The sequence below is a fragment of the Triturus cristatus genome, chromosome 7 (assembly GCF_964204655.1).
Source record: "Triturus cristatus chromosome 7, aTriCri1.1, whole genome shotgun sequence".
Lineage (NCBI taxonomy): Eukaryota > Metazoa > Chordata > Amphibia > Caudata > Salamandridae > Triturus > Triturus cristatus.
In genome coordinates this window covers 1,647,779,974-1,647,798,463 of record NC_140590.1, presented here as the reverse complement: position 1 = coordinate 1,647,798,463, position 18,490 = coordinate 1,647,779,974, and the positions used below count along the sequence as shown (strand labels likewise).

Sequence of the window (18,490 nt, the reverse complement as noted above, 5' to 3'; positions counted from 1 at the left end):
TTTATGTTTTTGTTTTTAAAACATTTAAAGAAACTGCATTGTTATTTACAATGTCAATAGCTTAATCACTCTCAAATGCGAGACCTATTGCATTTGCACCCTCACACAGATTAAGCTATTGACATTGTAAATAACAATGCCGTTTCTTTAAATGTTTAAACCAAAAAAACATAAACAAAAATAATGTCATGAGCAATCCCAATAGCTCTAACTTTACCAATGCCGAGACCATTGCATTGTAAATGCTTGTATGTCTGGTGGATAGGAGCAAGACGGTGGCCGTCAGGGTTGATTAAATAGGTCCCTGTCTGGTGCAGGAAAGCAGATATCAAGTGCGGCTCGTGCTTTCCAGCAGTGAGGTACCTGGGAATACACACAACAGGCTTTTATGAAGGGCAGTAGCTAGTTAAATTGGAAAGAAGTTGCACTGCACGAACTTTTTGGTTCAAAATGTAAAGAGCTGAAATCTAAACCAGTAACGCCACTTTCACTGAAATATCCTGCTCGTGACAGAAATACTGAAATACCCATATTAATGACGTAGGCCCGGTGGATATTGGCCACACCTGTATGCGTTGAGAACTGGATGGATGGGCACTCAGTTATGTAATGAACATCATTTTTATAATCTGAAATTTAGAAGGCCAGAACTCCATCCTTCTTGGCTTCTCTTTTTTTTTAAAATACTTTCATTATGAATATTATTTGTCAAATATTTTTTTTATCAATCGAAACAAAATAATTTCAAAAGTTACAGATTTCATTAAATAGACAATAAATACTCAAACTATGGAAACAGCAGTCTCTACATTTACAGACTTTCTGCAACATCATAGTTTACTTTCAAAACAGAATTTGTGTAGCGCCCGAAATAAAATGTAAAAAAATATACATATATATATATATATAACATTTAATAGTACATTTGTTTTCATTTAAGTTTTACAATTGGAATAAATATGCATCTATTTTGCCGGACTATTTATAATATGTCACGTTATGTGTCCACCATTTCTAAATCTCAATACACAGTTTTGGGTGTCGGGAAGGTCAAGTTTATAAAAAAAAAAGTGGTTAGATTATTAGCACTTTTTTTTTACAGAATACATGAATGTTGTCACTGTATAGAGGTACTTTATGTACACGTTTAATTTATTGCTTGGTGCCATTTTAATGTTGTGTAAAATCTTGCAAAATGTGCAGAAATTGTGAAAATGTAAACATTCGCAAATGAGCGAAAATTAAAATCAAATGGGAATTACTGGTGAAAGCAGAACGGAAAATTTGTCACACATGGTTCGTGTACAATGCGCTCGCGACTTTCTGAAGACTTTACTCTGTGTATGGCTGCTCCTACCACTAATATGTCAATACGATTTGTGTGACATCACCTTTTGTGTTATAATTAATGGTGGATGTGGTTGGAGTCTGAACTTTTTTTATTCTGTGCTTGCTTCGTCCTAGTTTAATTATTTTACAATGTGGTTGCCCGAAAGATGGAAGTTGTGCACCCTGGGAGTGTGCGCTCTCGCTGTGTAAATCACTGGTGCCCTTGTATTATCGTGGCCTCTTCTGTCCCTCGGTCTCCCCCTCACCTCCATAAAGATGAACAATTCCCTCTGCCCCTCCGTGTTCACGTGAAGACGAGCAGTGCTTGTTTGCACCGGCTGCTGTTATAGCCGTTGTATTTCAAAGGTAAGACTTTTATTTTTCTCCAAATTATACACTGTCCCCGTTCACGCTCTCTTGCTTTCCAAATCAAAGCTGCTGGGATCCCAATCTTTCTCTCTAATTACAGACTGCGTTAAAAAAAGTGAATTTGGGTTTTGAAAGTTCTTTCCTTTTACATACTCGTATTTTACCTGCGCGCGGCTGCTCTGAGGTGATTCGCTTTCTGCGCTGTTGGAGTAAATGGGGGTTGGGATTAGGGTGCCTGCCTTCTACATTGGGCCGTGCTTTGTTTTCAAGGCTTGGGGCATTGGGAGCAGGGGGCCGAGGCAGCTCCTTCGTGACCCTCTTCACCCCCTCTTCCCATCCCTCGCGCCCCCACCCCTCGCGCCCTCCAGCCATCGTCTGTGGTTATCTAATGCCTGGTTTTCCGCCGTTCCGAGGGCTGAGGTAAGCACAGCCTCCCTCTTTGTAGGACACTTCGACCCCCAAGTCTGTGTGTGTGGGGGGGGGTGGGCTGTCAGGACTCACGTGTAAAGCGCTATGCATTTGAGAGGGGTGTGGTGTGTGTACATTGGTGACTAGAGTGAATGCAGTAGGGGAGTGTGGGGGGAGATGAAGCGGGGGGGCGTTACCTCAGTAACGTCATTACGCATTCCTACACTCATAGACACAAAAGTAACACGAGCCAATGTAACTGAACCAACCCCTAGTTCAAAGAACGTCAATAAGATCTCCATCTTGAAATGTCCATGGTACCTTCTAGATACAAAAACATAAAACATTGCTTCAAAGCAGAATATATGCACATGTATCCTGATGCGTTCTTTTTATTTTTATATTCTTTCTAAATTCGATGCTTAGATTAAGGCTAGCAATATTTCCATAATGTCTTGAAATTTTGGTAAATCATATTCATAAAATTTTGTAACATATTTATATTTAGTCAACGTTGTGATATGTTTAGAACTTTTTGAACTACAATATAGTTTCTCTCGAGACAGAACATAATATTCACCCTACAAGTGACATTAGGAAATGGCTGCCTGGAAGGCTTACGTTCAGATGCGCGACACCAGGAGTGCCACAGTCCATGTCCTACTTCTGTGTTTGAAATTCCGTGAATGCCGCCGGCCTCTCGGCAGCTTTCACGCCCTTGTAATGACAGACGAAGAAGACACTACGCTTCCCGTCGTGCATCTTGACGTATATTTACTAGAACTGGCCAGCCGTCTGTTTCCAGGCGATGCTGGGGGTTGTAGTTTTGTTTTGGCACTTTTACCACGAGGAACTGTCGAACTTTGTGTTTTGTCAGCTGGTAAATAAAGCAGTGATGGTAAACGCTGGCGCTGTCAATGTATGAGCCCGGGCTTTCGCGAAAAGGGGCGTCTCCAGACACAAGCTGTGTTTGAAGACTAGCTACGTCACCGTGTTTATGAGAATGAACTACGAGAGCAGTGATTCGGATTGGGTGATAATTATCGTAAACGTTAGCGTGAACTTTTATTTTTTTATTTTAATTTGTATTAGTTAATTTAACTGGGATTTATTATCATGTTAGTGAGGGTGAGTCTGTACATGCGGGAGTAAACACAACAAGCCGAGGGCACCGGAAGACACCACCGGCTTTCTCCGAGGCAGAGCAGAAATGCCTCGGAGTAACGCAGCGTCCTTTTCGGATTCGGGGGCGTGTTTGTCTTTTCTCTCCTCCAGCCATTGGCTGGAGGAGAGAATGAGACTTCTTGCAAAAAACACGCCCCCCGATCCGAAAAGGACGGGGGCTGATCGGAGAGACAAACCTCTTCTCCAATGGCTGGCCAGCATTCAAGAGGCCAGCCAATGGAGAACAGGGGAGAAGAGGGGCGGGTTCAAGCCCCTCTTCTCCAAAACATTAAATCTCTCGACTTCCGGTTCTGCCTTCGGCAGACCGGATGGTCCCGAGACCTAAAAAGGGTAGCTAGTGAAATTTAAGTATTGATGTGTGACACGGTTGGGCTCTGTTGGGCAAAAAAGCATATTTTACTTTATTGGTATTTGTGTGTGGGAATTTTAAAATATTTACTGTATCGCTGTTTGTACCACACTCCTGACGTTTAAAAGTACTGGTAATAACAACTACTCATTTGAGTGCTTTTACATGAGCCCTAGTTCTGTTACACAAAGGCACATTTTTTGGGGGGGTAGGTACGGGTAGATTAAGTGGATTGACAAAATTTACAGGATGTAATGCTGGCACTGAAAACCAGTTTCCCGAGTTCCCAAGTCACCAGATGGAGACGGCAGTAATGTGCAAGACAGTTTGACTCGAAAATGAGCAAACTGATGAGCCAAAGTACTTAAGCAAAGCGTGCATGCCCTGAAAGTTAAAAGTCAAAAAAAGTAATAACGTGTCATAAAATGAAATAAATGGAGAGAGAAGTGATGTGATGTGCAAGGCAAAGAAGCAAGGGGTGAAAGGTAGAAGCCGAAATAAGTAGGAAACATAAAGGAGAATGAAACAAATGGAGATGGCAGTGATGTGCAACACAGTTTCACTGGAAAATGAGCATGCCGTGAAAGTTATAAACCGAAAGAAGTTAAATGCCTAAAAACTTATAAATTGGAGAATCAAAGAAATGGAGACAGCAGTGCTGCCAGGGAAAGTAAACAAAATGTGCAATACAATTTAATGCAGCCAGGGAAAGTAAAGCCCAAAAAGATTTTCTGCACAAAAGTGCATTAACACAGCACTTCAGTGATGGTAACCGATAAGAGCCCCTTTTAGAATATATTGAATACAAGAGATTTCACAAGCACAGCGCAAGCGGAGTGTAGGCGAAACCTAAAAAAGGAGCAATGCGTAAAGCCATCCACAATGTAACAGGGGTGAGAAACCATGAGAAGCAACAATGTGTAGGTAGTTAGCATATGATGAAATACCAGGCACAAGCAGTGTGTTTTTATGGAGAATTAATTATACCAGAGGCTCACTTTAGCATACAGTGTAAAATGAGGGAGGAGTTACTGTGGCATAAGTGACACAGGGCATAAGTAACATGTTGCATTAGTTGTAAGTCAAATTTAGGTTCACAAAAAGATTAGCCACATGAAGATTTCGCTTTCATCCTTAATTTGGCTGTGTGGGATATTCGGTCCAGGTACAACAGTTACTTGATGCCCATGTAACCTATAAAATGTGTTATTTTTCTTCTTATTTAGTGGTTATATGGCCCCTTATGTGGTATTACTATGGCATGAGGCGATGACTATCCAGTCTGTTCTGATGTTTTCATTACAGCCACAATCTGAATAATTGTGTGCAGATGCTCTGCCAGTATTCTCCGCATCCTCTGCAAGACCTTCAAGTGGATCCCACCCGAAGCCAGAAAAAACATCACCCATGCCCTCATCACCAGCAGACTGGACTACGGAAACGCCTTCAATGTGGGAATCAACAAATCCCTGCTACAGAAACTCTAGGCCATCCAAAACACCGCTGCCAGACTCGTCCTCGGCACCCCACAACAGGAGCACATGACCCAACACCTTCGAGACCTCCACTGGCTCCCCGTCGGAAAGAGAGTAACCTTCAAGCTACTCACCAGGACCGGACTGTCCATAGCGGGCACCGGGTATTTCCCCGGTAGTCCGCTGGGTTGGGGGCCGGTTTTAGTCCCCTTGGGGGCCGTTTTTGTTACCGGGGGTCGTCAATCGCGGCCCCTGGTAACAAAATCGTCCGAAACTGGCCCTCGCAAACTGCTCGGCTGCACGCCCCCTCACCCCAGAGGGGGGGCGGCTCAGCAGTTTGCCAGGGCCGGTTTCTGTTACCAGTCCGGCCCTGCTACTCACCCACGCCTACAAATCCCTCCACAACATCGGACCCAAATTCCTGAACGAGAGAATCTCCTTCCACGCACCCAAAATAAACCTCCGTTCCACTGACCTCGCCTGAGCAACGGCCCCATGCATCCGCAGAACCAGAGCCAGGGGAAGAACCTTCTCCCATGTCGCAGCCAAAGCCTGGAACAAATTCCCAGTCAACATCAGACTAGCCCCCCACCCTGCACACCTTCAGAAAGAGCCTCAAGACCTGGCTTTTCGGCCCGCCGTGAGCTGCACCCCTCACCCACCCCAACGCCTTAAGACCCTCATGGGAGAGAGGCGCGCTTCATAATCCCCCTGATTGTAGTCTGAAACTCAATTGACCTCTTTAGTGTGCCAATATTGCATTTTTTCTGTTACTTCTCTTTCAGAATCCTTGTGTTAAAAATGTTTATTATTGTATAGTAGCCAATATATTTCTACAATTGAGCCATAATATGCACTACTTAGTCACATTTCGATCAAAATGTATTTGGTGAAAACCTTGCCCAAATCCATTTCAGAGGAATAGATTTGGTCTCTATGGACACCAACACAGTGTAACGCTGGACTGGTGTTGGTCCCCAGTCTGGCCATGGCAAGCATGGATTATGAGTTAGACAATGTCTCTGGCGTTGTTGAGGAAGCCGTCTTCATTTATGGATCATCAACTTTCGAAGTCTCTCAAACAGGAAGGGTCACGATTCTCCACAAACCATTATTTTCAGAAAGGGAAGGTGGGGACCAGTTTCATTCAAGGGAAGAGCTATTTTAACACGTTTTGACGTCCACAGAAAAGACTGAACGTCATTTTTCGATCAGAACCATTGTAGAGTAATTGTCTATGTGTGTACATGCATCTGGTATTTGTGTTGGGTGAACTGATCTGAGAATCATAGAAGTGCTGTAAAGGGTGGAGGGCAAAGGGTCAATCAGCGAATGATTCGTGGGGTTACGGAGTTTCGGAAGGGGACGGTTCTGGCGTCATGATGTAGTGTTCCTAAAAAGAGGCGTGACTTCAGCTCTCACATGAATTTGAGCAGAATTGGGGAGAACCTGATAGATATGGGGATGTTGTTTCAGATTTTCATTGAATAGACCAAAATGTCCTGTTACCTTTTTTTCATACTGTTTCCTCTCCAGTCTCATGGCATCTTGGTTGTGGGTTTGGCAAAGCCACAGAGATGGTGAGCCTGGTATACAGATAGGAATCAGTGCCATTGTTAGCCAGACTGGCAAGAATGTGAGTTTTGATGGCTTTTTGGTGATAGAGCTTGTCTTATAAAAGCTGTGTCAGGCAAGGGGAGCCAATGTAGTTCCAGTAGACTGGGGATGATGTGGTCATATTTCTTCCGGTCCCTTATGCGACATGCTGCTCGGTGTATGATGCCTTCCAGTGGGGCCAATGTGGAATCTGGGAAGCCCTGGAGCAGGGTATTGCCAGCTTCCAGATGCAAGACTATTAGAGCTATAAAGGCAGCATTAAATTCACTTTTTGGGCTGAATGGTTTCCCTTTTTTAGTGGACAGAGTTAAAACGAGGCCATCCTGGTTTTCTTGACAATGTGACCCTTAAGGACGAGGCTGATACCCAGAGTGAATCCAAGTGACTTAGCATTGGGTAAACATTGGGTTTCTGATCTGTCCAGGTTCATGACATTACGTCAGCTTTTGACTACTTGTTGCTTCTTTTACCTAGTGAAGGCCAGGATATTGGTACAGGTGGGGATGAGCTTCTGATAGGGGATCAGTATTTGAGACATTTGATGTCTGTAGTCAAGAAATCTTTCAAGAAGAGTTGTGTGTTATTGGCGTGTTGATGGTTTTAATACTATTATCGGTGTCGAGATGATCCATGTAGTGTTTAAAGATGTTGCTCATAGGGGCAAACAGATTAGCTTAGCTTAGCTGATAACCTCAAGGTAATTCGCATTTCGATCACAAATCCCTAAAGCCTCTATGAGTTGGATGAAGTTACTTTAAGTACAGCAGGAGAAGGCACATGCCCCAAATGAAAACAACCAAGGCGTCCATCTGGAAACATTGTTTACAACGCGGGGATTACATCGTGATGCCATTACATCGCGGTTTTTACAACGCAAGTCGTTACAACGACTTGCGCTAGATGGCGATCTAGGACAAGGAATAGTAAAATTTACTATCCAACACCTTCCCTACTGTACGTAGACTGGAGTTGGATTAGTAAATTTTACTACTCCTAAGTCCAGCGCCCTCCAACGCAAGTCGTTGTAACGACTTGCGTTGTCAAAACCGCGATGTAAAGTACCGCGATGTAAATGTATGCGTTGTAACGTCATACATCCCGTCCATCTGAACTGCAGAGGGTTGGGTAAGCTCTGACCATAAAAAGGAAGACTGGAAGAAAGTAACCAACCAAGCTTGATGAGCGAGCCTAGACTATCTACCATACAACAGTGGACATGTGAGCTAGATCTGGCTGGTACTATTAAATTCCACGTAATCCCCACTAGCTGTCCTTATACCTAGTAGTGGTTACTGATCAATTATTCCTAGTGTTTGCACTGTTGGACCCTGCGTTGCACCCTGATTGTAAAAAGGATCGATGCAAAGCTTAGGCGGTAGAAGCAATATTTGTATGCTGCGGTAATATTGTGTAAATACTGTTTTATCTGGTGTCTCAGTGATTGTGAATTCCAAGTTGTTTTAATAGTAACTGTCGTATCTCTCCAGCTGCATTTACAACATACTGCTTTATAAATAAAGACTTTCCATTGGGCTTTGATCTCTATTGAGTGTGATAAGTGTTACATTGCATCTGATTCCAACCTCCACACCACCAACGACCATATGCCTTACAGCGCAAAAAAGCCACCACCTAAAAGTCACAGAAACTAAGGATGCAACACTGCTTAATTACTTGTGGTTGCACATGGTGGGCACTCATTTTTGGAGTCTGTAATATATTTTTCATCATCAGGCTTTGACCCAAAACAAGAGATAGAAAGGCAGAAAAGGAAGAGAGGGGGAGGAAGAGAAAGAAGGGAAATCAGTGACAATGATGAGATACAATCAGGGGTGGCTCCTCCGCTATGGTGGAGGAGTGTCGCCTCACCGCTTTTAAGCAGTGGGATGCATAAACATAAAATGATAATAGCTTTGTGTTATAATCATTTTAGGCTGCTTACTGCTGTTTTGCGGGCAGGTGAGTGGGTGGGGCTGCTCTGCTCTGAGAGCAGGCCAGGGGAGGTGTGGTATGCCCACTCATAAGTGTGCAATGACTGTTTGGTCGGCTCTCTCGGGCGACCAAACCAGTTATGCTCACTTTCCCTGTTCTCCATGCAGGCTGCATTACAGCCTGCATTGAGAACATGCCCACCCCTACAGCCCCTGGCTGTGCCCCGTGTCACGGCGCTCAGATCAATCACAATGCTGCATTGCAGTGTTGTGATTGGCTTAGGGGAGGGAGCCAGGCTGCCTGCTTCCTGTTCCTGTTCCTGTCAGAGACAGAGGCAGCAGAGCAGGAACAGTGAAGACGCGGGACCCGCCCTCAAGTTTTATTTAATTTTTTTAAGTCCAATCCCTAACCCCCCCCCCACCCCTTGCACGACACCTTCTCCCCCAGGTGACACCTCCCCTGACCCCCACGCCTGCCTCGCCACCTGCAAGCCATGCTGGCCGCCGCTGAATACAGTGGCCTCAAAACTGGCCCTAAAGAAAGCATGGGACAAATGCATGGTAGCTGAAATATGTTGACTTAAGTGGTATGGAAAAGACGTGTCCTTAACTACCATTTTTTTAAATGTGTGGAGAGTCACACAACTATATTGTGTGTTTGAAGACTATGAAAACAATTTTAGATTTTAGGAGTGTGCACAAAATAAGAGCCCACGTCTTAAAATATGTAATTCTATTAACGGATGAACAGTATGATCAGAGACAGAATATAATTTTCACACTTAAGAACAGCACTTGCAAGAGTTAATAACAGGGAAAGAGATCATGTTGATCACATGAATGGTGGACTATTGAATGGTGAATGGTGGCCGATCGATCTTTGTGGAATTGGTGAACATGATGTCACTCTATTGAATGTATTCCAGGAAGACGGGCTTTATCCCGATTCACTAGGGTTCATGCAGTACCTTTTCTGTTTATATTTACATAAGTAGTATGAATGACGGGCACCTGTGAGTCATTCTCCATGATGTGACTGGCAAATATAGTTGAGACGCGATACCTAGGATTTCCCGAAAGACTAGGACCCAGAACTATAAATAGGTGCTTTGTCCAATCATTGTGTTTAATACGACTTTCATTTGTAGAGATCATTTGCTTTGGTTAAACCACCTGAGGCTCCCCTAGCGCCGCCTCTAAATGGGGGCGGGCATCCATGACTTGTGTGCGGGTGGATGAATCGCTCATTTGTAGTGGTTCATGTACTCTACAAAGTTCTAAATGACATCCTCAGAATCCTGCAACATGGGCACGTGACATACCACATGTAATGTAATGTAATGTAACCAATGCTTGTATGGCGCACTGTGACCCAGCGGGTATCCTGGCGCTGTGAGACAGCGGGCCTGTGATAAGTGAAAAATTTGCATTACGCCTAAGGAAGGAGCCAGGTCTTCATTTTCCTTCTAAACGGCAGTCGATCTTCCATCTGTCGCAACTCCGTGGGTAAGCTGTTCCAAAGCCTTGCTGCAGTGACACTGAAGGCTCGCCCCCCCCCCAGTCTAACTCTTTTGATCGAGGGTACCTTCACCCAATTAGCCGAAGAAGACCGGAGGCAGCGAGTAGGAGTATACCAGCTAAATGTGTTCTGTAGCGGTAAGGGCCCCAATCCATGCAGTGCCTTAAACACGACACAGAGGGATTTAAAATGAATCCTCTGCAAGCCTGGGAGCAAATGAAGTTCTGCAAGGGCCTGGGAGGCAGAAGACTACAGGGATCTCATCAAGGCCAACTTTGCCGCCGCATTCTGGATTCTCTGTAATCTCCCAATTAGATACTTTGGGGACTCCAGCAGCAGCGCGTTGCAGTAATCCGGTCTGCTCATAATAACACTCCTTACTACCAGTGCACGAGTCTGAATAGGAAGCATGGGAAGAATTTTCCTAACAAAGCTCAGGTTTTACACCACATTTTAATGTGCAAAGTATATAAAACCTCACACAATTTATTATTTTACTATTATAGGTCAGGACACAGGAAAAGAGTGATCTCTGCACTTTGCAACACCTGCCAAAAACCCCTAGTAAAAGATATAGATTACAAATGGCTGTAAAGATAACAAACTCCCCACATCACCTTCTCCTGCTCTGTTATCAGTCATAATTAGCCTTGCAAAGAGGGCCATGTGCCAGCCGCCCACGTACAGGTTAACCACCTGATCACTTTCACTCCATGCGTTTTGCTGAGTGCATCTTGCAATCATAAGGGCATTGACAAAACAGGGCATTATCTCACTATAGAGTGGCGTGGGTGGCGATGGAGTGAATTGCCAGTGATAAGCATTGGCAAACCAAAAAGGTCTGGTGTTGGCCACCAGTCTTTTGGTTTTGTCAGTGCTTGTTTTTTTTTTGGTCATGGTTTTTGCAAAACTTTATTACTGTGTAAGGATCCGGGTCCTCATTAACCCACCCCCTCCCACCCCAAAAGAAATGGCAAAAGTGTAACAATATTTTTTTATCACAAAAAAGCACACATTGCCAAAGTAGTCCCTGTAAGTATAGGGATCTAACTTTGTGTGGCTGTGCTCTTTTTGACACAATGGTGTCACTGACAGTGAAGTTAGTCAATTGTTGGATCAAATTGACCCTTTGGTTCATGCTGTATGCTGAAGTGGGCGGAACAAAATGGGAATGACACAATATCAGACCAATGGATGAAGAGGGGTGCAAACAGTCTTTATAGGTAAGTATAATACCATTTTAGGGGCATATTATCAAGACACGTTGTTTAAATTATCGCCGCTTTAGCGGCAGAAAACTGCGGCTAAAGCGGCGATAATGGGCTTGATGATATGCCGCAGAGAATTCCAATAGAAGCCCATGTTCTGGTGTCAACATGGACTTCTATTGGAATTCTCCAGGGCATATTATCAAGCCCGTTATCGCCGCTTTAGCGGCAGTTTTCTGCCCCTAAAGCGGCGATAATTTTAACGCCGTGCTTGATAATATGCCCCTTAGTAAATTAAAAAAGGTTTTGGCTAACACCAGTCCTAAAAACAAAAATGCCCATTTTTATGACTCTTTATATAGTTGATTATGAACTCTCAGATGTAACGTTCTCATTTGGATATTTGTCTACTAAAGCAGGTCATAGTTTGGGCAAATGGCTGGCGTTGTAGGGCACAGGTGCTCATTTCTTGGTACAGGACTTGGTTTTCATTATCAGACTTTGACCGAAATGAGAGAGAGAGGTGGCATCAGGACAAGGCGGCCTTGGTATTTGGCATTGCTGGCATGGGGAAGCACAGGCAGAAGGATGCTAAGGAAAACTGGTGGCCCCTGTGGACATTTGTGTTTTACAAATTAAGCATTGAGGTCACAGTGATGTGTTTTTCACATGAGCCTAATAAAAATATTACAATACTTTAAACTTATTTTTATCGTTACATCATCTTAACCAATAATGCGTTTATGTTCCTTTGTTTTAATGATGGCAGGCAGTTATGAGGAACATAAAAGTGACCAGCTCAGCGCAAAAGGATGAAGTAACTCTGCAATTAGAATTTTCGTTCTGTTATGTTATTAGTATTTATATAGCGCACTCCTATCTTTTGTCGTTCCTCAAAGCCCATTCGAAGTCTGGTTGCATGTTTTGTATCTGTTGCTCATTGTCACCCAGCGTAGGATTCATAAAATGGATTCCATAAGAGGTACAATTTTTCCAGTCTGGTTTGACAGCACAGCTCTGACTTCACCTATTGCTTACAATCAGTGGTGGCCACCACTAAACGAAAGTGGGGAGGTCGGGTGGGGGGGGGGGGATTTAAGGTAATAATGATAATAATAAAAACCTTACCTGTCGCTGCGTCAATGCCGATGGCCGCCTCGGTGCTTCTCTCCGGCAGTCACTGGGAAAGCACAGGCTCCCCACCCAATCCACACACTGCTCTCAAGCTATGAGAGCAGCGCCAGGATTGGTCTGAGCGGCCTGGTATGCCACTCAGACAGGGCATGGGAGCCTGCGGATTTCCTCCAACCCGGCTGTGCAACACAGCTGGTTTGGAGAAATAGAAGTGCGCATATCTGTTTGGCTGGCATAAGACGGCGGGCCAAACTGGTATGCGTGCTTCTAAGTGCCCACCACTCCTCCCTGTCATGGCTTGGATCCACCTGCACGCACACCTCAGCCAGTGCCCATCACAGAAAAATAAACTGACAGTATTGTTTTATTATCATTAAATTTTTCTGTGACTAACTCTGACCAGTGGGACGACGCTCCTCCGCCATTACACAGGAGCCGCCCCTGCTCACAATATGAATGGATTCTGTTTTATTTCTCTAGCATTCTAATTTATCTATTATAATGGAGATGTGTTTATATTTGAATTGCCTCTTCGACCTTCCATGAGCGTGCTCCTCCTATTGTTCCACATCACTGCTGGTCTTGGAACCTGAGAAGGAGTCAATGGTGGAGAAGCATGAAGAGAGGATGTCTCTTAAACTGCTCCTGAACTATGGTTGTTTCAGCTTGGAATAAAGTATCTAATTTCTACCCTGCTTGGATTATTACTTTACAATTTGCGACAAGGGTTATATAATGAATTGGTACTATGTTTCAGCCCAATTTTATCAAAATATCCTTTAGCCATATTAGACATAAATTTTACCCCATTGTCACTAATGATTTGCACAGGTAGGCCTTGTTTATTTTACACTGACTTTGTTGTTTTTGAACAATTCCTTGAGGGGATTAGTCGTGTTGCTCCCTTCCTCTCCTGTTGGTTATTTGTAGTTCAGCAGCGCACAGCTGTGAGAGTCTACCTGCCCCCCCTGACTCCAGGGGGCGGTCTCTTGTCCTTTTTCCCGGGACCCCCCCTCCTTTTTGCTCTCCATCATGGCCTCTCTTGGTCTCACTTTCTCAGATTCTGAGGTCGATGCTATTTTAGCACGCCCCTCATTATTTGCAGATCCTTCTATATCGCAAACAGTAACGTATGCAAGCGAATGGGAACAACTCTCGGAGCTGAAGAAAAATCGGATACGTACGATACTTCATGGCACAATTTTAACTGAATACCTAAGGACTAATACAGCCCCAAGGGGCCTTCTAGTCACCAATGCCCCACGCATTTTTCTGGAAGATGCCACCTTCAGAAAAGATTGGGCAATGATAGCATGGCATTGCACCCGAGACTGGCTACTCTTAATTATAAAAACAGCCATCCGACTGTCTGAAGCAATCATGATTGAGATTACCCAAAGAGACACAATTTAAGACCACCCTGACGGGTTTCAAAAAGCGACTTGATGAACTCAACAAAGATATCAACGAATACAAAGGAAATCTTACACAAAGCAAGGTGAATCAATTTCAGAAAGATCTGAAAAAGTTTGAGTTCAATAAAATCTATCCTTATGCTGATCCCACCTTCGTTGCTCTACGTAGAACTGAAACCAACTCCTATGGCACAGATGATGATTCTTCTAATAGCAGTGGCTCCAGTAATAATAGCTTTAGACAGGCAAGGAGAGGCAAACAAAGAGGAAGAACACGTCCCCCTTCCAACCAATCACGATGGTCTAACTTCCCTCCACAACAAGGGGTTCTGGGCACACACCCCATGCAATTTCATTATCCTTTTAACCCGCATTTGGGTTGGAATCCCGGCTATACGCCCCCAATGTACCCACCGAATCCCTTTATACAGAATGCTTTTTTAGAAAGAGGCCAAAGGGGCAAAGGCCGGCGGAGAGGGCCCAACCAAAGGGTACACTGGGTACAAGACGACCCAGTGGGCAATCACACCCGGAGCAAGCAAGTACAGGACCAATTGGCCGCGGGACCGAGCACCTCGACAGCTTGATAGTCAATTTATCAAATAAAATATTGACAGTTCAAGAGAGGACCATATTAGAAAAGGGATTGGGATTTGTTCCATCAGCCCGTCCCGATAAATTCCGTCTCCACTGTGAACTTTCAGCATTCTTCAGGAAATTGAAACTTAAAGCTTTCTTTGAAGAACGCACCATAGGCGAAGATGAATCTGATGTAGGGGATACCCCTCTACGCCCACAATCCACGTTCATCCCCCCTCCACATACCATACCTGTTGAAATCACAACTTTTGAACGAGCAGTTTTTGCAGAAATTGAGAATCTTGATATTCCCTCTAATTTTAAGAATCTCAGGGCAGAGGAATACAGAGCCATCACCTCTCTTCGTTCGGACCCTAATCTCACTATCAAACCTGCAGATAAGGGGGGTGCGGTTGTACTATTGAACACTGCTGATTATAATCAAGAGTGTCTCAGACTTCTAAGTGACCGTAGGAATTACACACCACTCCTGAATGATCCCTCCAACGATCTAAGAGGTCAGATCATGAGTCTGGTTGAAGATGCACAGACACAAGGCATCATTACCAGGATGGAAGCACGATTCCTAACCGAAGGTCCAGGGAACATCCCATACTTTTACACACTTCCAAAGATCCATAAAGAGAGACTCCCTCCCCCCGGACGCCCCATCGTCTCGGGGATTGGCTCTCTCCTGGAACCCCTATCACGGTTCTGCGACCATTTCTTGAAGCCTTTGGTTCAACAGTCTACTACGTACCTTAAAGACACTAAGGATTTACTGAAGCTACTAAACAACATTACGTGCTCAGAAAACACCATATTGGTTACATTAGACATAGAAAGTCTATACACGAGCATCCCCCAGGACGAAACCATCAGGGTCCTAGAGGAATCACTTGACTCCAATCATTGGGAGTATAGAACTGCAAAGGAGTTCATCATTCAATGTGCCTCCCTGGCCTTAAAAAAGAACTTTTTCGAATACCAGGGACGTCTCTATCTCCAATCCACAGGTACTTCCATGGGGAGTACCTTTGCTCCCAGTGTGGCTGGTTTGTACGTGTATGACTTCGAACAAAAGTTCATCCTTCCTGATTCCAATCCATATCGTTCCTCCATAGGCTTATGGAAGCGGTATATAGATGATGTGTTACTGATCTGGCATGGAAATACCAACGCCCTCCAGACTTTCCTCACGTGGATAAATACCTTGGATCCAAACTTGAATTTCACACATACTTATGACCACTCTGAAGTTGTATTCCTTGATGTAGTGATTACAAAGACACAAGGTACACTTCAAACCAGGACTTACTACAAACCTACCTCGAGGAATAATCTCCTCGATTTCACGAGTTTTCATCCTCGTACACTCAGGGAGAACTTGCCCTATGGGCAATTTCTCCGCCTGCGACGGAACTGCACAGCCTTGAGTGATTTCAAAAACCAGTCTCAGGATCTTACTACTAAACTGACAGCCAGAGGGTACCCTTCCCCTCTCCTCTCCAGAAGCTACAAGCGTGCGAGAAATCAACCCAGGGAAGTACTCTTGACTGACTATGTGAAAGAGACTGCTCCTATCCCCCTAACGTGTGTTACCACCTATAGCACCTTATCCAACCAATTGAAGAAAGCCATCATAAAACACTGGGGGATAATTAACAGCATCAATCGCAAGTGGGAAAAACCGCTCTTTTCATTCAAACGTGCTCAGAGCCTACGCAACAGTCTCGTACACACACGTCCTTTATTACATCCTGACACTTCACAAAAATCTATAACTGAAGTTTGGGGCCTCCCCAAGGTAACTGGACATTTTCCTTGCTCTGATTGTAGCATATGCCATCTGACTTCACACACTAAAACTTTAAACCTTGAACCCAACAAGGTTTGGACCCAAAGAGGACATACCAACTGCAATACACCTAATGTAATTTATTTAATTACATGTCCTTGTGGACTACGATACGTAGGGATGACCACGAGGAAGGTCAAACTCCGGATATGCGAGCACCGGAGCAATATCAGGTGTAAGCGTATTACCACAAAACTGAGCGAGCATTTCCTATCTGTCAACCACACAACAAATGACTTAAAGTGGACGATTATTGAAGAGATCTCAACAGGCAGAAACATCCCCAAAATCCTTTTTGAAAAGGAGCAAAGATGGGTTTACCGTCTGGGTACCAACCTTCATGGCTTAAATGATAATATACCTTGGACTAACATTTTATAACCTACCTGCTGTCCATATGGTGCCCATTACCCAGCTCTGTTCTCTCTTGTCCCTGTTCTGATCTGTCCAGGGCAGCATTTATTCTTTATTCAGAGACTTCTTCATGTATTACCAAACCTACATTTTTCAAATCTATGTCTCTAGTAGACCTGATGATCCTATTATTCTGTAACCTACTATGTGCTATCCCCAATCCTTTCTGCTAAAATAGAGCGTTTCCCTGCTAAAATATAGCGCTGTCCCTTTAATACGCTCCTTGTGAGATATTGTCCTTGTCTCCCCCTTTTTGGGCTTAGTGATTGTTTATCATCGGAGCCCTTAATAAAGTTTTGTGCCTTTTTCCTTCCTTTTTTCCTTTGGTCCGTCCTCCACGTCGCTCAGTACTGTGAACGACTCCCTCTCATCCGTTTTGCGATTGGGTGTACAGAGACCAGTATATCCAATCGCAACGGAGTTTGGCGATCCTTGCCCAATCCCGTGCGTTCTTTCTCTCCGTCAGCCCCACGGGGTTTTCGAATACTTCATATACCAGCCTCCCGCCATGGATCCTTACTTTCCGGACCCGGCGGCAAGAGGCGCACTAGGTGACATACGGGTGCTGAGCAGCAAGGGCGTAAGTTATCCACACTGCTCCCGTCCCCGATGGTAAGCGGAATCACACTCCTCCGCTCGAGGTCGTGATTCGTCTTCTCTTTTATCTTTCTCCTTTTTCATGCAGGGTGTGCCATATTGCTCCCACCCCCCTCCCGGGATCCATGAGGCTTCAAACGGATTGGCCTCTTTGTAAGATGTTTTCACTTCTTGCATGTTCAGTATCGGGGTTCGCTTCGTCATGCCCTAGCCCTCCCCCTTTTTTTCGTATGTAGAGTGGCACGCTGTGTCGTAATTCCACGTGCGTTCCGATATACGATTCTAGTCACATCCTACAGGATATTCAGCTATAGGTCTTATACTACACCGATATCTGGATACACCTAGGTGCACAGTTTCTCACCATTTTTGCACCTGAGGTAGAAGTAGTGGCACTCCTTCGTTTTTTGAGCACGATTGTTCTCAACCTTAGAAGCATTACAGTACAGTACGAGTTTGCCACCAACACTTATGACTCCTTTATGTTTTGTCTTCTGTTTGTGTGTCTTTCTCAATGTCAGAATAAACTCGTTTCTCTCCCCCATTATATATTTTTTGGCGGATTTTTTCACTGTAAATTCTTTTTTCACACAGTAGTCCACGGTAGGGTGAACCTTAGCGCGTTCATACCACCGGGGCTCCGCACTCCCACTCTGGTCCTGATGAAAGCCTGTTGAACACTCACTGAGGCAGAAACATGTTGACCGCCATGGAGTGAAACAGGTCTTCTATTTTTTGACCTTCACTCCTTTTTACTTCTTTCCAATTAGCAAAATTATTAAAACTTTATTTTTTGACTCAATTGGAAATTTTAAATTCACTACCACCTCACATGAACCCCGCTCCGCAGTAACCTGGCGTTGTAGCACACTGGGATGACATTCGGTCATCCCAGTGGAGCCCGATGATGAAGCATGTCACCAACTTACCAATCGGACCCATGATATCAATAGCTACAGTGTGCCAAGGTCTTTCAGGGACGACTGGCTCGCACATATTGAGCCTCCGTGTTCCTAAAGCATTATCAGAATTAACAGACAACATACAATGTTTCACCAAGCTTCCTGCACTCATATCCATACCAGGCAACCAGTACCATTTTT

At 44.3% G+C, this 18,490-nt stretch overlaps 1 protein-coding gene across 2 annotated transcripts in view; it reads left to right on the top strand.

Moving 5' to 3' along the window:
- Window positions 1–1,516: 1,516 nt before the first annotated feature.
- Window positions 1,517–18,490, top strand: part of LOC146812624 (DEP domain-containing mTOR-interacting protein-like) — a 221,093-nt gene continuing 204,119 nt past the window's right edge. Inside the window, exon 1 of one of the 2 annotated variants that reach the window (XM_085619703.1) lies at window positions 1,517–1,695. Coding sequence is in view for 1 of the 2 variants with exons in the window: in XM_085619701.1 (XP_085475827.1) it covers window positions 2,087–2,118 (32 nt within the window). In the remaining variant the exon portion in view is untranslated. Of the gene's footprint in view, window positions 1,696–1,909; window positions 2,119–18,490 lie in introns of those variants that run through there. The other variant, XM_085619701.1, reaches the window with a different exon arrangement.